Source organism: Pinus tabuliformis, chromosome 3_2 (assembly GCF_031772625.1).
Source record: "Pinus tabuliformis cultivar Carrire ecotype Pingquan chromosome 3_2, CPIR1, whole genome shotgun sequence".
NCBI lineage: Eukaryota > Viridiplantae > Streptophyta > Pinopsida > Pinales > Pinaceae > Pinus > Pinus tabuliformis.
The window spans coordinates 767,160,421-767,182,025 of record NC_142302.1 but is presented as its reverse complement, the minus strand read 5'-3'; the positions used below and the strand labels follow the sequence as shown (position 1 = coordinate 767,182,025).

The 21,605-nt window shown below is 37.3% G+C and overlaps 1 protein-coding gene across 5 annotated transcripts in view; it reads left to right on the top strand.

Moving 5' to 3' along the window:
* The window catches only part of LOC149182882 (protein PHOSPHATE STARVATION RESPONSE 1-like), a 235,636-nt gene extending 215,482 nt beyond the window's left edge, over positions 1-20,154 (top strand). For 4 of the 5 annotated variants that reach the window (XM_089416980.1, XM_089416979.1, XM_089416981.1 and 1 more), the window contains exons 9-10: positions 18,818-18,887; positions 19,022-20,153. In XM_089416980.1, the coding sequence (XP_089273106.1) occupies positions 18,818-18,887; positions 19,022-19,381 (430 nt within the window). In that variant the 3' untranslated portion in view covers positions 19,382-20,153. Of the gene's footprint in view, positions 1-18,817; positions 18,888-19,021 lie in introns of all 5 variants that reach the window. The other variant, XM_089416982.1, reaches the window with a different exon arrangement.
* The last annotated feature ends 1,451 nt before the right edge of the window (positions 20,155-21,605 follow it).

Sequence of the window (21,605 nt, the reverse complement as noted above, 5' to 3'; positions counted from 1 at the left end):
ATCAACTCAAGGACATTAAGATGAATAAAGAAGAGACCATTCAAACATACTTTATGAGGATATCAAAAATCAATGATCAACTATCAACTGTTGGGAGATTGTCTCCGATAAAGAGCTGGTGCTGATTATGCTTGGAGGTCTTTTTCCTACTTGGGAGACTTTTATTACTACCATCAACAACAATGATAAGTTTCCCACATTTGATGAGCTCTTGAGAAAGTGTAGTCAAGAAGATGCCATAATGATTTCCAAAGGAAGAGTTCCCAAGCATGAAGACGGAGAACCCACTGCCTTTGCTGTCAAAGGCAAGAAGCAAAAAGGAAGAAGAGGTCATCATTTTTCAAGAAAGCCTGCTCCTGGATCCAACAATTCCTATAAATGGAACAGAGACTTATTAGAAGTTCAATGCTACAATTGCCATAAACATGGCCACTATGCCTGTGACTGTCCTGAAAACGAAAGAGCACCAAGATTCAACTTCAACAATTGGAGCAACAAATTTAGATCTGATTATAGAAGAAGAAGAGAAGCTCTTGTTGTTCGTAAAGTAAGCTACCGTTCTTCCAAGACTTAAAGGAACCCAAGTTATGATAATAATGCAGTTGAGACATAATCATAGTACTTTCTTGTTTCTACTCTTTCTAGTTCATCTCCTGTAGATTCTTGTGATAGCTAGTGGGTTGATAGTGGTGCTTCAAGGCACTTTATTAGTTATAAATAATTTCTCTCAAATTTGGTTGAGAGGGAGTTAGATCTGAAAATCATACTTGGAGATAACTCTACAAATCCTTTAAAGGGATCTGGTTTTATTTATTTTCATTTGGATGAAGGTAAAACTATTTCTCTTTAAGAAGTTTTGTATGTACTTGGTTTGAAAAAGATTCGTGTATCTACATATGCTTTAGAAGATAAAGGAATGAAAGTTGTTTTCATAAATGGAAAAGTTCTCACTTGGCCAATGAAATCTATCTCTTACAGGACCTATAGCACACAGCAAGATTGCGGAAATTTGAACTGGAATTTTATTATATGGATGCCAATATTACATATGAGAAATCTCCTTACAGAGATTGACTGTCTACGCTTTTACCGGACTTTATACCGTTCTCAAGGAACAAGTATCACCGGAGGCTACCTGGCAATAGACAGACTCTGCCTCAGAAATTACAGACAAACTCTCAGATTTTCCTAATGGTTCAGCCACTTTAGGTTCTCATCAGTGCCGAGCACACTGATGCGCAGGCTTCCAAACCAGACTCTAGGACTTACTAAACTCTTCGTGATGCAAGCAGATCAGACACAAATGTCCGCAGATGCAGAGCAGGAAAAGTTTATGACTCTAAACTCAGACTCTCTCCCGACTCGAATGAATCTTACTTCGCAGCTAGCTCTTATTTATAAGCCCGAAGGGAACAAACATTCATGAGTGGGATTTGTACAGACTGATGACTCAAAAGCAAAGTACTCAGACAAATCTGGGCGGATCGCCGAAAGAAAGATTCGGGCATAGGACAATATCGTCCTATGTTATCTCGTCCCTACTCTTTATCAGAGAGCCTGAGGCATGTGGGGACCGAATCTTTAGTACAAACAGTATTTACACAGAGGATATTCATGAGTGAACCCTCGAAAGACTAAAATGACATAAGAGATGAGATTTGCAAATCTCAATAATGTACAAAGTGGAGATTCCAGAGCGAGGGAATCCACGAAAGCTCGTCCGGCACCATAGTCGGCCAGAAAGACAACACTTAATCCATTGTGTAGTATTCTATCTGCGGATGTGTATAATGCTGATATCTGAACCTTTCAATCAGAGAATTATTAAAGTACTGTACTCTTATTTCTTTCTCTGATTCCCACATTTGTGAACTGTTCCTATTAGGTGGTTCCATAAAGTTGATGGGTTGGAAAGGATTTGATGAGATGTCAACCTGATTGTGGAAATCTTCATAATTGGTGCTGGAAGATATCATCCTTGCCTTGTATTGATTTGTGACAAACCATCTGATATGACCGCAGCGTCGGATTGCTTGCAAGAAGGATAAATCATCTATGTCGGCAATGTTTTCAACACTCTTATATACTATCCCATTCATGTGGGATCTTGGTTCACTAAAACCAGGGATTTTAAGCATGTGTAAAGTATACGGCTTTATTACCAAGGCTGAGAGACCATAAATTTTCCACCATTCAATGAACCAATCTGGAGTAGGGTCTTCTTGTTCTAAGGCTTCTGCTGTCATACCTTCAAATATGAATGAAGACTGTATAGAATAGAATAAGTTGGTTGAGCAGTTTTGAAGGTTCATAGCTGTAAAGAAGCATTCCTTTTGTCTGTCAGGATCATAGTCTTCCCGATGAAGAGGATTATCAAACCTTCGGAGTGTAATATGGCAACTTGTCATTCGATCATCATCCTCATCATCTCTTTCGAGAGTATAGTGTATGCTGTCAATATATTCCAGATATTCTAAAGCTTCCACTGACTCTTGATTCATTTCATCCTGCATTGTTTCTGTCCAAAGATAAGGAATATCTTCACGATGCCTGATTTCTTTAATTGGATACCAATCTACATCATGGATAAGTAAAGGAATTTCAAGCATATAGCTTACCCAACCATTTGGTGTTTCTATTTCAACAGTACTCTCTCTTCTCCTGATATAATTGCAATGTAAGCTTAGGATTGAATGTTCAGATAGAAATTCCCTACTCAACATATCTGCAAAATTGTTCTTATCTCCTTTAACAAATTCAACTTCAAAATTATACTGGCTGAGCTGCATAATCCATCTGACCATAGCAGCGTCTTCAAAATCACATTTATGAATGGCAAATTTTAAGGCTTGGCAGTCTGTTTTAACAGTGAATTTGGTATAGATAACAAAGTCTCTGAATTTTTCTATTCCCAAACAAACTGCTCTAAGTTCTTTCTTCAGGCTTGACCAATTCAATTGATTTTTGGCCCATAATCCAGATGCATATTGACAGATTTCAACCTCACCTTTGCTGCTAGGGTTCTTCTGGCACAAAACTGCTCCCCATCCTTCATAACTGGCATCTGTCATGATTATCTTTTCCCATTCTTCTCTGATAGGAGAGAGAGGCTGAATTTTTCTGACCTTTTCTTTTATTGTTCTGACTGCCTGAGTGCAATCATTATTCCATGGAATTGGATCCTTCTGAAGCCTTTTGTTTAGCAGTTTCCTTTCTTGTGCACAATGCTTCAAAAACTTAGAAATGTAGTTCAAACTTCCCAAAAACCTTTGCAATTGTGTTTTATCTTTAATTTCATCAAGGAAGTGATCAATAAAATTTAGACTTCTTTGAATTACAGTATAGGATCCATACTGAATATTGTAACCCAAAAAGTCTATTATTGGCCGAAATAATTTCATCTTGGATTCTGATAATACTATACCCATGTCTTTGACCCTGTGAAGAAAGATTTTCAAATGTTTGATATGGTCAGCAATATTATCAGAATGAATTAGTAAATCATCAATATATTTTTTCAAAAAACTTTCCATTCCTTCGAAAGTTTCATCCATTATTCTCTGAAAGGCTGAAGGAGCATTGATCAGGCCGAATGGCATGATATTCCACTCATAATGTCCTTCTGGTACAGAGAATGCTGTCTTCCATTTATCTTCTTCTTTGATTCCGACTTGCCAGAAACCAGATTTGAGATCAAATTTGGAAAATATCTTAGACTTTGATATCTGAGCAAGTATGGAAGAAGGCTTTGGCAAAGGATAGGCATCATAATCCAAAATGTTATTCAGAGGTTTATAGTTTACGACTAACCTTGGTTTTCCTCTGGCAATCTCAGCATGCTTATTAACATAGAATGCAAAACATGCTATGGGGCTTTTACTTTTCCTGATAAGCCCTTTCTTTAAAAGATCCTTTATTTCTTCTTTGCAAAGCTTCATCTGTTCTTCATTCATTGCCACTGCTTTGGATCTCCTTAATTTTCCACTGAAATCTTTCTTGAGAGGAAGTTCTACCTCCTGTTTCTTAATATGCCAGAAAGCATTTGGATCATCTGAACAACATTCTTTAAACTGAGCAGTAAGATTTGCTATTTCTGAAGCAAATTTTCCATTATCCAAAAGTTCTTCTGTTTTTAGTACTTCTCTCTTTATTTCCATTTTTGCCAGCAGATTTTCCATTCTTTCTATTCTCTTAATTCTAATTGGAGAATTAGAATTAATAAATGGAAAAAAGACTTCCTTATTATCAAAGTTGACAAAATATCCATACCTCTGAGTTTTTGTATCAAATTTTGCTCCATGCATACTAAAGTTCTGAAAAAATGGTGTCCCGAGGTACATTGCACAATCCAATCCTGGAACAACAGGACAAACCAAATGAACTCCAATTTTTTCTGTAAGCAGAACATCAATTTCTGCTTCATGCTTTGTGGGGATGTCACCACTTGCAGTGATTACCCTTGGGCATGTTGTTGGTCTTCTATGATGCATACCAACCACTGTATCACTTACAATATTTAACCTGGAACCAGTATCCATAAGAACTTTCCAAAATTCATACTGGTTTCCAATTTTTACCTTCATTTTGACACAATACATGACATCTCTATTCATGCTATTGCATCCAAAATCTGTTCTTGCTATCTCTTCTTCTTCTCCTTCTTCTTTGTTATACTGTTGTTGAACTGGCCCAGAATGATAGGTCCAGTTTTCTGTCTTTCCTGAAATAGGGTCTTGTGATGAAGAAACAAAAGGAGCTTGTGCATTTAATATCTTTAGGCTTAACTCATTGTGCCTTTCAACACATAATCTTTTGTTTTCTTTGATTGTTTTTCTCAATTCTTTTATTGCCTGATGTACTGCAGGCAAAGTTTGTGGCAAATCTTCTCCAAAATCTTCATTTCTGAATTGTCTAGTTAAAGCCTCAACAGAGAAAAGAGTAGCAGGAGGCACATACCCTTTATTTGGAGAGTTCTTTGAACTAGAGGGTGATTTCTTCAAATGTTCTGTCAGCAAAGTTCTGTACATTTCTTTCATTTGCGGATCTGTAGCAGCCATCATTTGTGCAAAAATATTTTTACTGATTTCATCATAATCAGTCTTCATCATCCTGACTGCATTACATGTACAAATATCAGGGTCATCACAATCACAATATTTACATTCTGTACAATGGGGATCATTACATAATTCTTCATCAGATGATTCTTCTGAATCAACAAAATTAAAGTCATTTTCAGATCCAGAATCAGAAGATACCAACTCATCACAGCTGCTTGGAAGATCAAAAGAATTTACTTTGCCTTTCTTGTTTCTATACTGGACTTTCTTCTTAGAAGAGTCTTTCTTTTTGTTTGGACAATTTGGAGCTGTATGACCTTTTTTGTTACAATTGTAACAAATTATTTCTTTGTCTTTAGAAAACATCCTTGTGTGTTTGTATGGTTTAGCTTTGTAATGTTTTCTTTTTGATTTTTCTTGGGATATCTGGGAATTCTTTTTGAAATGTCTTTTCCTCCTCTTATGCCCCTCAGAATTTCCAGCTTTACCAAGGTGCCATTGTTTGCAGAGCTGTTGATATCCATGTGGCTTTTTAGGGTTGGTGGCTGCTCTTGCAATCTTCATTTGTGAGCACAATTCTACAATGATTGCTTTTACAGCTTGTCTGATTATGCCAAATTTATAGTCCCCAACCTTCCCTGGTAGTTTATTGACAATAGCTGAAGAGACCCATTGGGGAAGGGATGCAACAAAAATTTCCTTCCATTTTGGCTCAAGAATGAGATCTGGAGTCAATGTATGCAACCTGTGAAGGAATTCATTAAAGTACTCATCAAAATGTTGCATATTATGCAACTTCATAGCCAGCAAAGTAATAGTTGTAATATCATTGGTTATTTGAGGGAAACCAATGAAGTTGACTGTAATAGCATAAAGAAGCTTTCCTATCATATTGTTGACAGGTAAACTAGTGACAGGATCTATGTGAGTAGATCCATCTTCATTTTGGACAACTGCTTGTTCCCATCCTGCAAGGAGACTGGGATCTTTTAATGTCTCAACTTTTAGCCAAAAATCCAATGTTCCTTCAAATCCTCCTATTATTCTCTTTGTAGCATTAATAGGACCTATATCATCAGCAAGATAAGTCCTATAACATACAAGCATGGAATGTAAAACAGACATAATTTCAGCCTCTGTGCAATTATCAATATTCCATGAGTAAGTCGAATTTGCAGACCAATCCTTATGGTATTCAGATTTCATAAGATCTCTTCTATCAGGAGCAGGGTTCCAAGTAGTCTCCCATCTTGACCTGGATGATGTAGCATTAACTTGATCTTCATTATCAGGTTGCTCCTGGTCTTGATCTGTCAAAGATAAGTTATTGATACAGGTTTCAAGCTCTTCAATTTGTGGTTCTGCCTCTATCTTGTGAAGAGTCATATCACCAAAAGATGTTTCTGTCTTATGGAAACTTGTATCAAAACTTTCTTCTTCTTCTCTAGTGTAAGAATCTTCAGACATGAAATTAGAAGATTCTGGTTTGCTGGATTCTTCAGTTTCTTTGGATTGCTTTATGGCAGGATGTGGGCTAAAGAAACTGGGATTTGCAAATAGAGAATATGGATGAGAGGAAGTAGGCGGTGGAAAGGTTATAGAGCTGGGTGTTCTAATAAGGCTTTCCACAGAAGGAGTAATAGAATATGGGACAGAAGTCTTGGGTTCTGAAAATATAGTTGCAGATTTGTAGGCCTCAACCCTAGGCTTCTTCTTCAAGGACTCTATCCCTTGAGTTACTTCCCAGACTTGTTTTTTTACAATATCTAGGGAATTGCTGATCTTTACAATTTCTTTTCCATGAGCTATAGTAGCATCATGGGACTTTTTATCTATCTGTCCTGTTTGTAAGGATAACCTGTCAAGACTCTTAGCAAGAGCTTTATCATTTTCCGCCAAAGTTGTAACACTGCTATTCAAACATACTGTATTGTAATCTTGTTTTCTAAGAATACTTTCCAGCATGGTCTTCATCTCAGAATTAGCAGTTTCAATATTTTCAAATTTAGAGCTGACAAATTTCTCAAGACTGGATAAAGCTAAATTTGTCCAATTAGTAGCAGCCACAGCATCTCTTGCTACTAGGTTAGAATCATCAACATGAGATGGAAGTAATTTGTACAGTTTTCCATCTTGACTTCTTATCACAAAATTTTTCCAAGGGGGAAACTCTGTGTCTGTTTCTAAAAGACTCCCATCAAGGAGTTCCCACTTGTGTTTATTTGGGGTCCCGGACCTCATCATGTTTACTTGAAACTGAGAACAAATTTTTCTTAGTAGTTTTTCTCCTTCAATTTGAACAGCAATCAGAGATCTGGGAATGTTTGGTTTATTTAGCATACTCTGAATTTTTGGCTGAAAAACATGTGCTTTCAGAGGAGGAGGAATTACTACTGGATTTTCTTTCAACTTTTCTTCTACAAATTTTTCTGGATCCTTGATTCTCTTCTGTTTAGCCTGGTTCCTGAATTGTTTCATCAAGGATTGTTCTATTATATTTGCAGAAGGATAATACCATTCATAGAATGATATCCATTGATTTTCTGCCTTCATCCATTCTTTCCATTTTTCAACATTCTGTCTGTTGAAGGCAGGACGATCATTTCTTGGAAGAAGCATTACTTCTTCAAAATACAAATGTTCCTTTTCATGTGTAAACATATCCCAATTGAACATTTTCTTTTTCCATTGATCATCAGGATCATATGGACTGATTCCTTTAAAAATCTTTAAAAAGGCAATTATCTCTGAATCAGAAGGAATTTCTACATGCCTTGGAATTTTATCAATAGGATTTCTTCTGTATTCAGGAATAGGTGAAGAATCAACATAACCTAAACCATAAGTAGAAGAACTGGATACAGTATGTACAAGTAGCTCTTCTTGTGGATTAAAAAATACAACCTTTTTGTAACTTTCTTCAGAAAAGTCAGACGGAGGAGTAAATCTGATCATGTTTATCCTATGACGGTCTGATGACTCCCCATGTGGAGTAGGTGGTTCTGAAGAAAACTGACAAAAAGTCTTGGAGCAGTGTGGATGGTCACAGACTGAACTGAAAGGCTGAGATGGGCTTGGCTGTGAAAACAATCTTCTGATAGAATCATACACTGCTTGGTCAATTACAAATTGTGGAGGTGCAGAAGTCTGACCAGGATGTAACTGACTAATTGTAGTAGGGATTGCAGAGACAGAAGTAGAGGGTCCACCATGCTGAGCTGTGTTAACTCTTGGGATATCTGGGAATTCTTTTTGAAATGTCTTTTCCTCCTCTTATGCCCCTCAGAATTTCCAGCTTTACCAAGGTGCCATTGTTTGCAGAGCTGTTGATATCCATGTGGCTTTTTAGGGTTGGTGGCTGCTCTTGCAATCTTCATTTGTGAGCACAATTCTACAATGATTGCTTTTACAACTTGTCTAATTATGCCAAATTTATAGTCCCCAACCTTCCCTGGTAGTTTATTGACAATAGCTGAAGAGACCCATTGGGGAAGGGATGCAACAAAAATTTCCTTCCATTTTGGCTCAAGAATGAGATCTGGAGTCAATGTATGCAACCTGTAGCATGAGAGATGCCTTCACTCAGGGATTGAGCTTTAGAGGTCTCTATAAAGTCAATGGAAGACCAATGCATGTGCTAAATTCATGACAACAATCATCAATATGAACTTTGGTACCAAAGGTTCGCTTATTTGCACTATAAAGCATTGCCCCATGTGAGAAAAATGGTTTCTAGAATGCCGCAGATTAGATTGGATCATAATGGAGTTTGCCAAGGTGTGCAAGTGGAAAGCATGTAAAGGGACCATTCCCTTCAAGCAAAAGCAAAACCAATCAGGGACTTCATCTTGTACACTCTAATTTATGTGGACCTATATGTGTAACTTCTCTTGGTGGTTACTTGTATTATATAATCTTTGTGGATGATTTTTCTCACAAAACTTGGATTTTCCTTTTGAAAAACAATCATCAAGCATTTAACATGTTCAAAAACTTTAAAGATCTGGTAGAAAAACGAACTAGAAAGTAGATCAAAATCTTCAAATATAACAACGAAGGAGAGTTCACTTCAAATGATTTCATTGACATCTGCATAGAAGTTGGAATCAAGAAAGAGACCATTGTACCATATAACCCAGAACAAAATGGTGTATACAAAAGAAAGAACAAAACCATCTTGGAAATAGTCTAAGCTATGTTGCATAATCAGAAGCTACCAAAGTTTCTATGGGGAGAAGTTGCCTCCACGAACCTTAAACAACAAGACTCCTAAAAAAGTCTTCTCTGGTGAAAACCCTGAAGTTGGGCACTTGAAGATCTTTGGCTGCCCTATCTACTTTCATGTGCCTAAGGAAAAGAGGACTAAACTGGAAGCTTCAGGTAAGAAAGATACATTTGTTGGTCATTGTGAAAATTCTAAAGCTTACAAAATATATATTCCTGGTTAAAGATCTATAGAGTTTAGTAGGGATGTAACATTTGATGAAGATGTAGCTCTTGGAAAGGCAAGAAACACTCCTCCTGTTTCTAATGCTAAAAGTCGAGATGATGCCTTGGATGCTCAAGAAGATCATGAGCCTAAGTCTGATCTTGTTGATGAACCCATGGAGCCCATGGTTCGCTTGCATCCTCCTCCAAGTGATCCTCCTACTAGAAAGAGGCCATTATGGCTTCGTGACACTCTACAAGACGCTGATAGACATGCTGCCCCCAGAGGAACCTTCAAGCCATGAGCAACATTATTCAGGCTGAATCATGCACTTTTGAAGAAGCAGTGAAAGACCAAATATGGAAAGATGCAATGGCTGAAGAAGACGAGTCCATCATACATAATGATGTATGGGAAGTAGTTCCAAGACCCAAAGGTAAGTCTGTTGTGACTTCCAAATGGTTGTATAAAATCAAACATGGTGTAAATGATAGTATTGAAAAATATAAAGCTAGATTTGTGGCTAGAGGCTTCCCTCAGAAAGAGGGAGAAGACTATGATGATATTTTTGCACCAGTTGCTCGATGTACTACCATCCAATCCACTGTGGCTCTGGCTGTTAGCTAGGGATGGATTCTTCACCAAATGTAGCGAAAACTAATTTTTTGCATGGCTTCCTCAAGGAAGAAGTATTTGTGGAGCAACTGCAAGGCTTTGAAGTGCATGATAAGAAAACTCATGTGTAGACTGAAGAAAACTCTCTATGGATTGAAACAAGCCCCAAGAGCTTGTTATGCCCACATTGATAGCTTCTTAATGAAGCTTGGTTTTACCGAAAGCAACGCTGGTCTAAATCTGTACTTCAAGATAATCCAAGTTATGCCTTTGATTTTAGTATTATATGTTGATGACTTATTCTTGATTGGTGGAGAACCTCTTATCCTCTAGTGTAAGAGGGAGTTAGCTTCTGAATTTGAAATGAAAGATCTTCATTTGATGCACTACTTTCTAGGCCTAGAGGTATGGTAGAGACCTGGTGAGATTTTCCTTTCTCAAGGAAAATATGTTGTCAAGCTTTTGGAAAGATTTGGTATGACAAAATGTAAGTCCATGAACACACTAATGGAAATGAATTTCAAAAAGTTATGTGGTGAAGTTGGAAGACCTTATTTGGCTAATCCTTTCGAGTATCTACAACTGATTGGGGCACTGATGTTCTTAATGAACACTAGACTGGACATATGTTTTTCAGTCAATACTCTGAGCCAATATATGATTAAGCCATCACATGCACATTGGATTGCTGCAAAGCATGTGCTGAGATATCTGCATGGGACCATCAATCTTGGATTGAGATATACTACTGAAGATGTGAGACTACATGGGTACTCTTACGCTGATTGGGTTGGTAACTCTGCTGTCAGAAAGAGCACATTTGGATGCTTATTTAGCTTGGGATTTGCCATGATGACTTGGATGAGAAAAACATAGAACTCTATAGCCCTTAGCACGACTGAAGCTAAGTACATTGCTACTAGCATGGCTAGCTATGAGGTTGTATGGTTGAGGAAGCTCTTTGGAGAGTTGTTTGAGCATGTGCTAGATACGAAGATAATATTGTGCGACAATAAGAGTTGGATTCAACTTGCAGAAAATCCTATGTTCCATGACAAGTCCAAGCACATTGAGATCAAATATCACTATATTCGGGATATGGTGCAGAAAGGAGCAGTAAGACTCCATCATATTGCAAGTAATGATCAAATAGCTGACATACTTACCAAGCCTTGGATGAAAGGGAAGTTCTTGGTATTCAAAGAGTAGCTTGGATTGATGGATGTGACCCTTCCTAGTGGGGGCAGTCATGGATGATCGAGAATAATGGGCTATGCTCTTCCCTCTTGTTTGAGCTCCCAAGTTGGGAATGGAGCCAGGAGAGCTCCTGGGGTTGAGGGAACTCTTGACTCTAGGCTGTGCGTGATCCTTGTCTTGTATTGACAAGTGGTGATTCCCCCTACCATCAAGTTTGGGACATTCCAAGAGTATACCCTAGTATGCATTCCTACCTACAAGTTGGGCTTATCGAGAGTACCAACCATCTGGCCAATGGGTGTGGTAAAGCTCGGTTGTGTATGATCCTTGACAAGTGGTAATCCCCCCAAGTATAGGTGACACTTGGTTGTGCACGATCCTTGTTATGTGGTAATCCCCCTAAGCATAAATGAGACTTGGTTGTGCGCAATCCTTATCATGTGTTGACAAGTGGTAGTAATCCCCCCAAAGTCTGTTCTACTACTTGATTCATTCTATGTCACAAGGTTCGTCGAAATTCAACCTTGAGCTTTGAATTTTGGAGTACCTTAAATTCTTTTTGAGGTTTGGCGAACCTCATAGCCATTTACCAAGTCCATAGATCAAAACTCATAACCTCATGTCACAACTCAAGCTTGTAATCTATCCTTGCAATTTCCATGTTTGTGATAGCATTTTTTATGTTTATTGATGTTGATATCTTACTATTTTATCTTATATTTCATTTTAAACGTAATATATGTATATATATAGAAAATTTATATAGACGAACCTAATGGCGAACCTCATTTGAACCTCATAAAAAAATTCAAACTCGAACTGAACCTAATCATTGTCGAACCCAAACTTGAACCCGAACCATGTGACTTAGCTCTTATGGTAAAGCTTGGTTGAGCGCGATCCTCGTCATGGGTTTACATGTGGTAGTCCCCCCAAGCAGAGGTGAGACTTGGTTGTGTGCGATCCTTGTCATGTGTTAACAAGTGGTAATCACCCCAAGCCTATGTCAAGATGGGAAGATCAGTGGAAATAAGTGTTGAAAAGTGTAACTAGGTTTGATCTTCATAATGGCATGTGTAATTATGAGTTTACGTAAATGATGTAAAGAAGAAAAATAAAATTAATTTTGTAATGCTTGAATCATGGGTTCCATGATCAAGGAATTTTGTTTCTTTAGTTAAGGCTCCCATCGTGAGCCTTTTGTATTAGTCATCATGTCATAAAAGTCAATTGAGTCAATGTCATGTAGGAAAGACCCTTATTTGGCATGTTACTTATGTATATCGGTCATTAAAAGACCCTCCAAGACCAAGCTCAAGCACCTCCTTCAAGTCGGCCTAAAGATATCTCTAGAAAGGTATGTTGGCCTTGTCATTAGGAGAAGTCGACTTATTTGATGGGCAGATCACTATAAATAGGCTAGGTCAGCTTCCAATTGAAGACATAAATTCGATCAAGGCAATCTGAAGCAGAAGAAGTGCGAAAACCTTAAGAGAGAAGCCTCATCAATAAGCAAAGGAAAAGGGAAGTCAACCGAGCCATTTTCTGATCTATTTTAGGGCTAAAATCTTCCACACATGTGAGATTATTGTACTGTCTACTGTAGAAAGGGCTGAGGTGCTACAGTCATCTTAAGAAGGCATATTTGGGAAGGAATCAAGAAATCCTCTAGTCAAGTTGACGAAGGATAGTCTCCATCTCAAGTGAAGAAGGTTAAAGGTCAAAGTCTCTCAAGGACCAATTCTAGGGCTTTTAAAGAAGGACCGAAAAGTGCAGATTTGAGCGAAGGAGTGAAATATGAAGGTTAGCCAAGGGAAGTGGGAGGAGGAAGAAGTTTGACTATCATTGTCTCAAGGAAGAAAATGTTAAATAAGGAAGCCTTGCGACTTGGTCTTGGAGAGGTCAATAGGTCAAGGGTCTTAGTCATGGTCTTGGTATTCGTCAATTGAAGTCCCTATAAGAAGAATTCGTTTGGGTTTTCCTCTCAAGTTGGAGAGGTTTTGGCCCTGGTTGATCGCCTCTATTCTGTGTCTCTTGTCTCTTTATTGTTTATGCTTTCATAGCTATTTGATGAAGAAGAATACTATAATAATTTAACTTAAGAGAAGATCCTAATCTAAAGAAGTAAAAAGCATTCACAAGCAATTATCATTACAAGAGAAATCAACTAATTGCTATGCCCTAGATTTTTCAACATGGTATCAGAGCTAAGGTGACAAATTAAGGAAAGGGCATTTCATCAAGGGACACACAAGCGCTCAAGGATCAAATCTCGAAGGATATCAAAGCAAAAGTCAAGATCTACAAAGAAGTGTCAAAACCCTAGATCGAATAAAAAGTCTACCCTAGAAGAAGTATTGGGATCCTCAAAAGACCACAAAAGACCCTACTTAAATTGAAGAGAGCTACAAATCAAAGCATCTTGAAGGCTATTCATCCAAGAGAAGCAAGATCAAGGACATTGTCATCATCTTCAAAAGGTTCTAAGGCAATCTCTTTGTTGTTGAAGCAAGGTCCTTACCATTGAAGAAGATCATCCAAAAAATGTCAAGGCATCATCAAGAAGTCATTGATCATCATCAACAAGGACATCACCATCAAAGGATCTAGAGTGATCTCCCTCTTTGTGGCGTCAAGGATCATTCTTGAAGAGAACTATCTTCATCAAGAAGAAGCTCTCTATTATCTATATCATCATCAAATTCAAGCAGGCAGCAAGTGGAAGAAGCATCTTCACAGGTAAGTATATTTATGTCTACATCTAAATCTATCAAAATGTCTTTTTGCAAGGAAAGCAACAAATTGGTTGGGGCTTCAAATTATCTTGCATGGAAGAAGAGGATAGATCTGAACCTCATTAAAAATGAAGTCATGAGATATGTCAAAGGTTCAATCACCAAACCATCGAAAGAAGACGCTCAAGCACTTGCAAAGTTTATGAAAAGGGAAGTATGGGCTCAAAGGATTCTCATAGAATCCATCAAGGATCCCTTCATTCCATATGTATCTAAACTCGACACTTAAAAAGAAATATATGACAAATTGGTAGGATTGTTTTCTGTAATCAATGCAGGAGAAGTCATCTCTCTAAGGCAAGAACTCTACAAGCTAAAGATATCAAAATAACAAGGGATAACCTCATACTTCATGAGGACATCTGAAATAAGGAATCAACTTTAAGATCTGGGTGAAATAATCTCTGACAAGGAGATGACCACTATAGTATTAAATGGACTACCAAAGGAATGGGGTAACTTTACTTCAAGCATTTATGGAAAGAAAGAAGCTACTCCATTCCAGGATCTATGGTCACTATGCAAGATTGAAGAAATCAGACTGAAAGAAAAAAACTGATGTAGGATCAAGTGAGAAAAATCAAGCATATGTTGCTATGGCAAAGAGAAGAGGAAAGTCTGGGAAATTTGGTCCTCAGAAAAAGAAGAAGAACATGGCTAAGATTCAATGCTATGGATGTCAAGAATATGGGCATTACAAAAGAGATTGTCCTAAGCTCAAGAAGGACAATAACAAAAGAGGTAGAGAAGAAGCCCATATCACCGAAGAAGTGGAGGAAGCTGAAAAGAAGAAGTCCAAGAAAGAGGAAGTAAAAGATCTCTACTATGATTGAGATAGTCTTCCTCACCTAGTTCTTTTCAAGTTCCTGTTTTCAAGTTTTCTGTTGTAAGATATGGCTATCATGAATCACTAAGGAAAATGATAGGATGCATCATGGCATCATAGAAGCATTAAAAGAAAGAGCTTGTGATCATAAAGAAAAATAGCTGAAATAGAAGTATATGTAAGGATATAGCTCTTGGTAACCTTATTAGAAGCATAAGTGGCACTTATGGGAAAAAGAAGAAAAAGGTCATCTAGCACAAAGCTCATCATATATCAATGAAAAGGGAATATTTGCTCGATGAGGATACTCAAGGTACTCTATTGGAATCTTCATCAAAAGGTTCACAAATGAAAAGGAAGCAAGGGTTTCATCAAGAATTCCATCTTGTGGGAATTCATTGGATGATGGTATGATGACAAAAGAGGTGAAGCAAATCAAGGGATTGAAGTTCTTTTAATCAAGGAAGTTGCCGAGGGAAGTCTGGATGAACTAAAAGAAAAATGAGCTATGTATGCTTGTATTTGATATTGTAGAGTGATGTCATTAAGGTTGTAGGTAATAACATGAATAAATGCTCTATCTCGAGAGCATGACCAAAAGAAAGGATCTCCTTCTTAAAAGATGCAGCAAGGCATGGATCACACATTAACTAGATGAAATTAACATAATATGTTCTCATATAAAATATGAGGTGGTTGACAGTGATTGGTGAAACTTTGATTAAAATTTCTTGGGAAGAAAAATGTGTGAAGAAAGAAGGAAAGTGAATGTGGAATATGAAATCATGAAGAAGGCAATCAACATCCTAGAATTGGAAGATTTGACTAGGATATCTCCATGAAAGATATGAAGACTCTGATGAAGTTTGAAAAGAAAAGAGACCCTTGAAAACATATATCTTTTGGAGATGTGTCAATGTGTATGCAAGACATTGATGCAAACGAGAAGATGTCATGATGAAAGACCATCGCAATATTTTTGAATGATATTTGGATGGGCTTATGCAGGTTTGCCAAAGGAAGAGCTCTGGATCTCTTCCACAACTGATGACCATGTAGTTGGATGAAAGATCCTTGAGGAAACACATCATGAAGAAGACAATAAAGCATGAAGGAGGACCAAATATGGACTAATGGATCACTTTCCAATGAAAAGGAATGATGACATGACTGACTCATGGATGAAAGTGATGGATGGTCTGTGCCCTACAAAGAATTCCCGAAAGATGTAGGGTCTATGACAAAGAAGAAATTCATGACATCAAAGGAAGGAGATCTACAAGCAATTGGTTGTCGCATGATCTCCACCTAAAGAGCTGCTGAAAGCAAGTCCCTAGTCAAGAGTGAGCTTGGTCAAGTCCCTAATTAAGAGGGAGCCTGGGTACATTCCTTTTATAGGAATAGGTACATTCCTTTAGTGGAATGGGTATGCCCTTCCTAAGTTGAGAGGGAGAGACAAACACATCATTCTTGTCTTCACTTGGGAAGACAATATGGAGGATTGGGTAAACATCTGACATCCGATACTCTTTGAGGATGAGTTAGGGCATCCAAGATAAGAGTAGTCGTAGAGGACTCAGAATCCAACATAAGAATAGTCTTGGTGGAACATACTCTGAGAGAACCCGGGTGGGGTATGTTTTGAGAGAGACAATGATGAGGGTGTCTATGCATCACTGGTCTTGCCAACATTGTGCTCTAATCTTATGGAGAGATACAATGGTTAGTCAAGGCCTTGCTATGTGACAATGTTGGATGATATGATGTTATAAAAATGGGTTACCAATCTAACTCTTCTTATGAATTCTTTAGATTGAGAATGTCCAAGTACCATGTACAGATTATGAATACCTCCCTAGTTAAGAGGGAGTGTTGAAAAGTGTAACTAGGTTCAGTGTTCATAATATGTAATTATGATTTATGTTATTGATGTAAAGAAGAAAAATATTATAATTTTTGTAATGCTTGAATCATGGGTTTCATGATCAAGGAATTTTATTTTTATAGTTAAGTCTCCCATTATGAGCCTTTAGGATTAGTCATCATGTCATAAAAGTCAATTGAGTCAATGTCATGTGTGAAAGATCCTTATGTACTTATGTATATAATAATATGAGTCATTAAAAGACCCTCCAAGACCAAGCTCAAGCACCTCCTTCAAGTTGGCTTAAAGATATCTCTAGAAAGGCATGTTGGCCTTGTCACTAGGAGAAGTCGGCTTATTTGATGGGCAGATCACTATAAATAGGGCAGCTCGGCCTCGAATTGAAGACAAAAATTCGGTCAAGGCAATCTAAAGCAGAAGCAGTGCAAAAAACTTAAGGGAGAAGCCTCACCACTAAGCGAAGGAGAAGGGAAGTCAACCGAGCCATTTTCTGATCTATTTTAGGGCTAAACTCTTCCAGACGTGTGAGATTACAGTACTGTCTACTGCACAGAGGGCCGAAGTAATACAGTCATCTTAAGAATGCGGATTTGGGAAGGAATCAAGTAAATCCTCTAGCCGAGTTGAGGAAGGATAATCTCCATCTCCAATCAAGTATTGTAATTTGGCAGATCACTATAAATAGGGCAGCTCGGCCTCGAATTGAAGACAAAAATTCGGTCAAGGCAATCTGAAGCAGAAGCAGTGCAAAAAACTTAAGGGAGAAGCCTCACCACTAAGCGAAGGAGAAAGGAAGTCAACCGAGCCATTTTCTGATCTATTTTAGGGCTAAACTCTTCCAGACGTGTGAGATTACAGTACTGTCTACTGCAGAGAGGGCCGAAGTAATACGGTCATCTTAAGAATGCGGATTTGGGAAGGAATCAAGTAAATCCTCTAGCCGAGTTGAGGAAGGATAATCTCCATCTCCAATCAAGTATTGTAATTTCTTTTGAGCATTATTATAAGGCACTGGTCTCTCATTCCTTATCTTGTTGAATGCCATATTGATCTAATTGAATATATCTTTAGTATCTACACTGTTCATTAATCCTTAATTCAAGTTACATTGAGTGGTAATTGTCTTGCCTTAGATCTTCTAGAACTTGTTTTCAACAAGTTTTACTTCCATAATCATCTTTAGGGACTACCCCCCTTAGCTTGCCTAGGAGAGAGCTTAAACAGAGAGCAGGGAATAGGTGACAGCCCTTGCTCTCAGCATCACGCCTTAAAAATTATACTTTGTGGGGTTGGAAACTTTTCCCACACTTAGGTGTACATCTCAGGTGACAACATATGTTATTTCCAAAATGGGTTCTATTAAAGAGATGGAACCATTTTGAATCTCTTGATGGATTCTATCAGGTGTCTCTGATCTATGATCCAACTAATTATTTGAACAAACTTCAATTAAGAAATGGAAAAATGTGAACATTTAAAATTGTAAACACGAAAGACATTTTAGGATGCTTAAGAAAGGCTATTACATTGACTATTGAATTCAGTGTATTGAACTTTTTTCCAAAGGAAAAAAACCGTAATATCATTCATTTGAAGAAATGATAAAATTACATTATGTATATGCACAATTTGAGTTCAGTGTATTCAACTGTGTTTGAAAAACTTAATTTTTTCATTAATGCATAAATTATTTAAATTTTATTATGTTTTACATGCCCATAACTTTTTGAAAACTCTTCATATGACAAATCCATGAATTCTAAAATTTCCAGACTTAGTTGCACCCACTCAGTACCGCACTCTAGCACTTGCTAACATGATTTTATATTGACATTTTCTGTGAATTGGTATTCTGCTTGTTCACATACTGTGTTCCTTGTGATTGTGGCGTGCAAGAAGCTGATTCCACATATAACCTCTCAGGTTGATCTGGATGTAGGTTTTTCAAATCAGTAAATCTTCACTTCACAACTCTTATATGCTTTTACTAACTTTTGGTTAATGTAACAGGGGAATTCAAATTACAGAGGCGTTACAGTTACAAATTGAGGTTCAGAAGCAATTACATGAACAGCTTGAGGTGTTTGTACTTCCATAGAGTGATTATCTTGTGGTCATGCAAATATAATTATGCTTATTGTGTTATGATTGTAAGGATATTATATGCTTGGGCTCTTTAAACATTAGTAGTTATGCCTGTGTTTTATATTGCAGGTCCAAAGAAATTTACAATTGCGAATAGAAGAACAGGGAAGACGCCTACAGAAGATGTTTGAAGAGCGACAGAAGGCAGATTGTTTGATTAGGGACCCTCTGGCATCTTCTGGAGATCCCTCTTGCCAATCATCTGAGACTATTCCAAGTGTGGATACAACAAAAAGGAAAAGTGAGACTGACACATCTCCCGTTTCTGACCTTGTTGGTGGAAATGATTCACAGATGCTTAGAAACCATAATGACTCAAACTCTGGAGGAGAAGGTGAAAAAACTAGTCAAACGTCAACGCCAGCTTCAGAGGGGACAGAATTGCCACGAATGAAACGAGTTAGACAAATGAATAGTTTAGATCATTAGTCCATAGGCCTGTTTGAATGATATTTAGTCATGTATTGAATCTGTATATAGGATGGATCCATATCTATGGATCTCATCTAGTTATTGCACACGAGCTGTTTTCTGAAGTTGTGAATGGAATAATATTTGAAATCCCAACTTCAGTGACGCTTTGGAAGGCTTGATCTTCATACTGCTAACGTATATGACAATGAGGAAGTTCTAGGAGGTTAATTGCATATGCAAATTTCTTTCTTTCAATTTTTTTGGAAGTAAAAGGTCTAGATTGTTTAATTAATGCTGCTTAAAAGCGCACAGGAAGGGCATTTCTTGTGAAAAGAATATCAGTGCCCTCATCCACAATTTACAAGACATTGAAGAGTCCTCACCCACAGTTTATCTGCCTTCCAAATCTTTTAAAAAGTCATTGTGTGAGGCCATCTAGAAAACATCGCAGATGCCTCATTTACTTTTGTAAGTCATGGAGATTGTTGAAGGTGTACAGTCATCCATATCATCCTTGATCCTGAAGTTGTTGATGATCATCAATATGATAGAAAAGTTGCATTATGATGGTACATTCTGCTACAATGCTTTCCATTCATGCAAGGGAGAGGCTTCTACCCTGTTTCTTATCCTCGTTGATTTCCATGACAATGTTTGTCAAGGACATCAATAGAAGGGGGATTTATCTAAAAGCATCCACCTATAAGTGTCTCTTGTGCTAAAAGAGGTAGTAATTGAACCCGTAGAAAAGAGGATAATGTGTTCCATAGTAAATAAATAATGCAAACAGTGGGCTTGAGCCACTGTAAGCTTAAGAGAATTAGAAATTCTAGTTTTTAAAGGCTAATTTATGATTTTCATGTTGGCAACCACCTGCTCCTTTTATGGTTTATGCTGTCAAAGGTCTCAAATAGTGTTGGAAAGCAAGTTGCAGGTTGAAGGTTCCACTCATTTTTTTCTGGCTGAAATAGTGCAGTTGTATTGCGTGATATCATTGGAAAGCACAAGGAATTTGAAACCTGCTCCGTGATATATTATTTGTGGCACTGGAACTGTTTTTCCCTCTGAACTTGGTGAGTGAACAACTATGACTCCACTTATTCTCGTCCTTCAGTCCTGTGTTTGGTTTTTGTCATTAGCTGCCCCTTGAAGAACAAATTTACTGTTGGGATATGCTCTAAAATGATGAAGAGAATCATTTCAATGTTATTTATTTAAAACTTAGTACATGAATATTTTTGCATTTGGAAGTAAAATTTTGACGCAGTTCGACCAATCAAGTAATGTTGTACGATTAAACTCCTTTTTCTGTCCCGAGGTAAGTTTTTTTGGCAATACTCGACCTTTGAAATAAACAGAAAATCTGAAATTTTATCCTAACAAGAACAGTAGCATTTGTGTAAATGGCTGGTCCCCTTCTTGTTTTGAGTATACATTTTGGGTTATATGAAACAAGTTGCATAATATTCATTTGAAAATTTTTTACACTAAGATTATTTTGCATTTGGAAATAAATTTTTGGCTTAATCTGGGCAATCGAGCAAGGTTGTACTAATACCCTTGTTTGTGAGGCAGCATTTCACGACACTCAACTTCTGAAAAAAAACAGAAAATATAAACATTTTGCCCAAACTAAACCGGTAGAGTTTGTGTAAATGGTTGATCCAAAACGTTGATGCAAAAATGGATGCGAGTATTACGGAAGTACCCTCATAATGATATTATACATAAGCAATTAGCTCATCCTCTCGTAGCAATAGTAATAAGATTTCCCACTTGCTAAAGCCACAGCTGTTTGTAGGTTTTGCAATCTGAAGTATTACTTTCAGAATCCTATTGTAGGTTATGTTAAGAATTATATTAAAAGAACAAGTGTCATTAATTTATTTAGGAAAAAAGATTGAAAATGTTGCTTTCCTATTATGAAAATAAAAAGAACTTTGAAGTTATTGTGATGAGAGACTGAGGTGCTCTACAACCTCACTTGGGGAGCTCCCTTTGTATGTGTGATGCTTTGTGTAATATGTATATTGGATTCTTATATATAAAATTGTAAATAGATCTATTTTAGCTTTGGATTTATTAGGTGTATTTTAGGGTTTTTTTAATCCTCCACATTGCATTGCTTGATATATCTAGAGTTAAGATGTATCTATGCTAGTATTAAAGCATATCTCATTGGTGGTGTTTGACAATAAGACATATGTATGGACCTGTAGCATTGTAGAAGTTTCAAAGA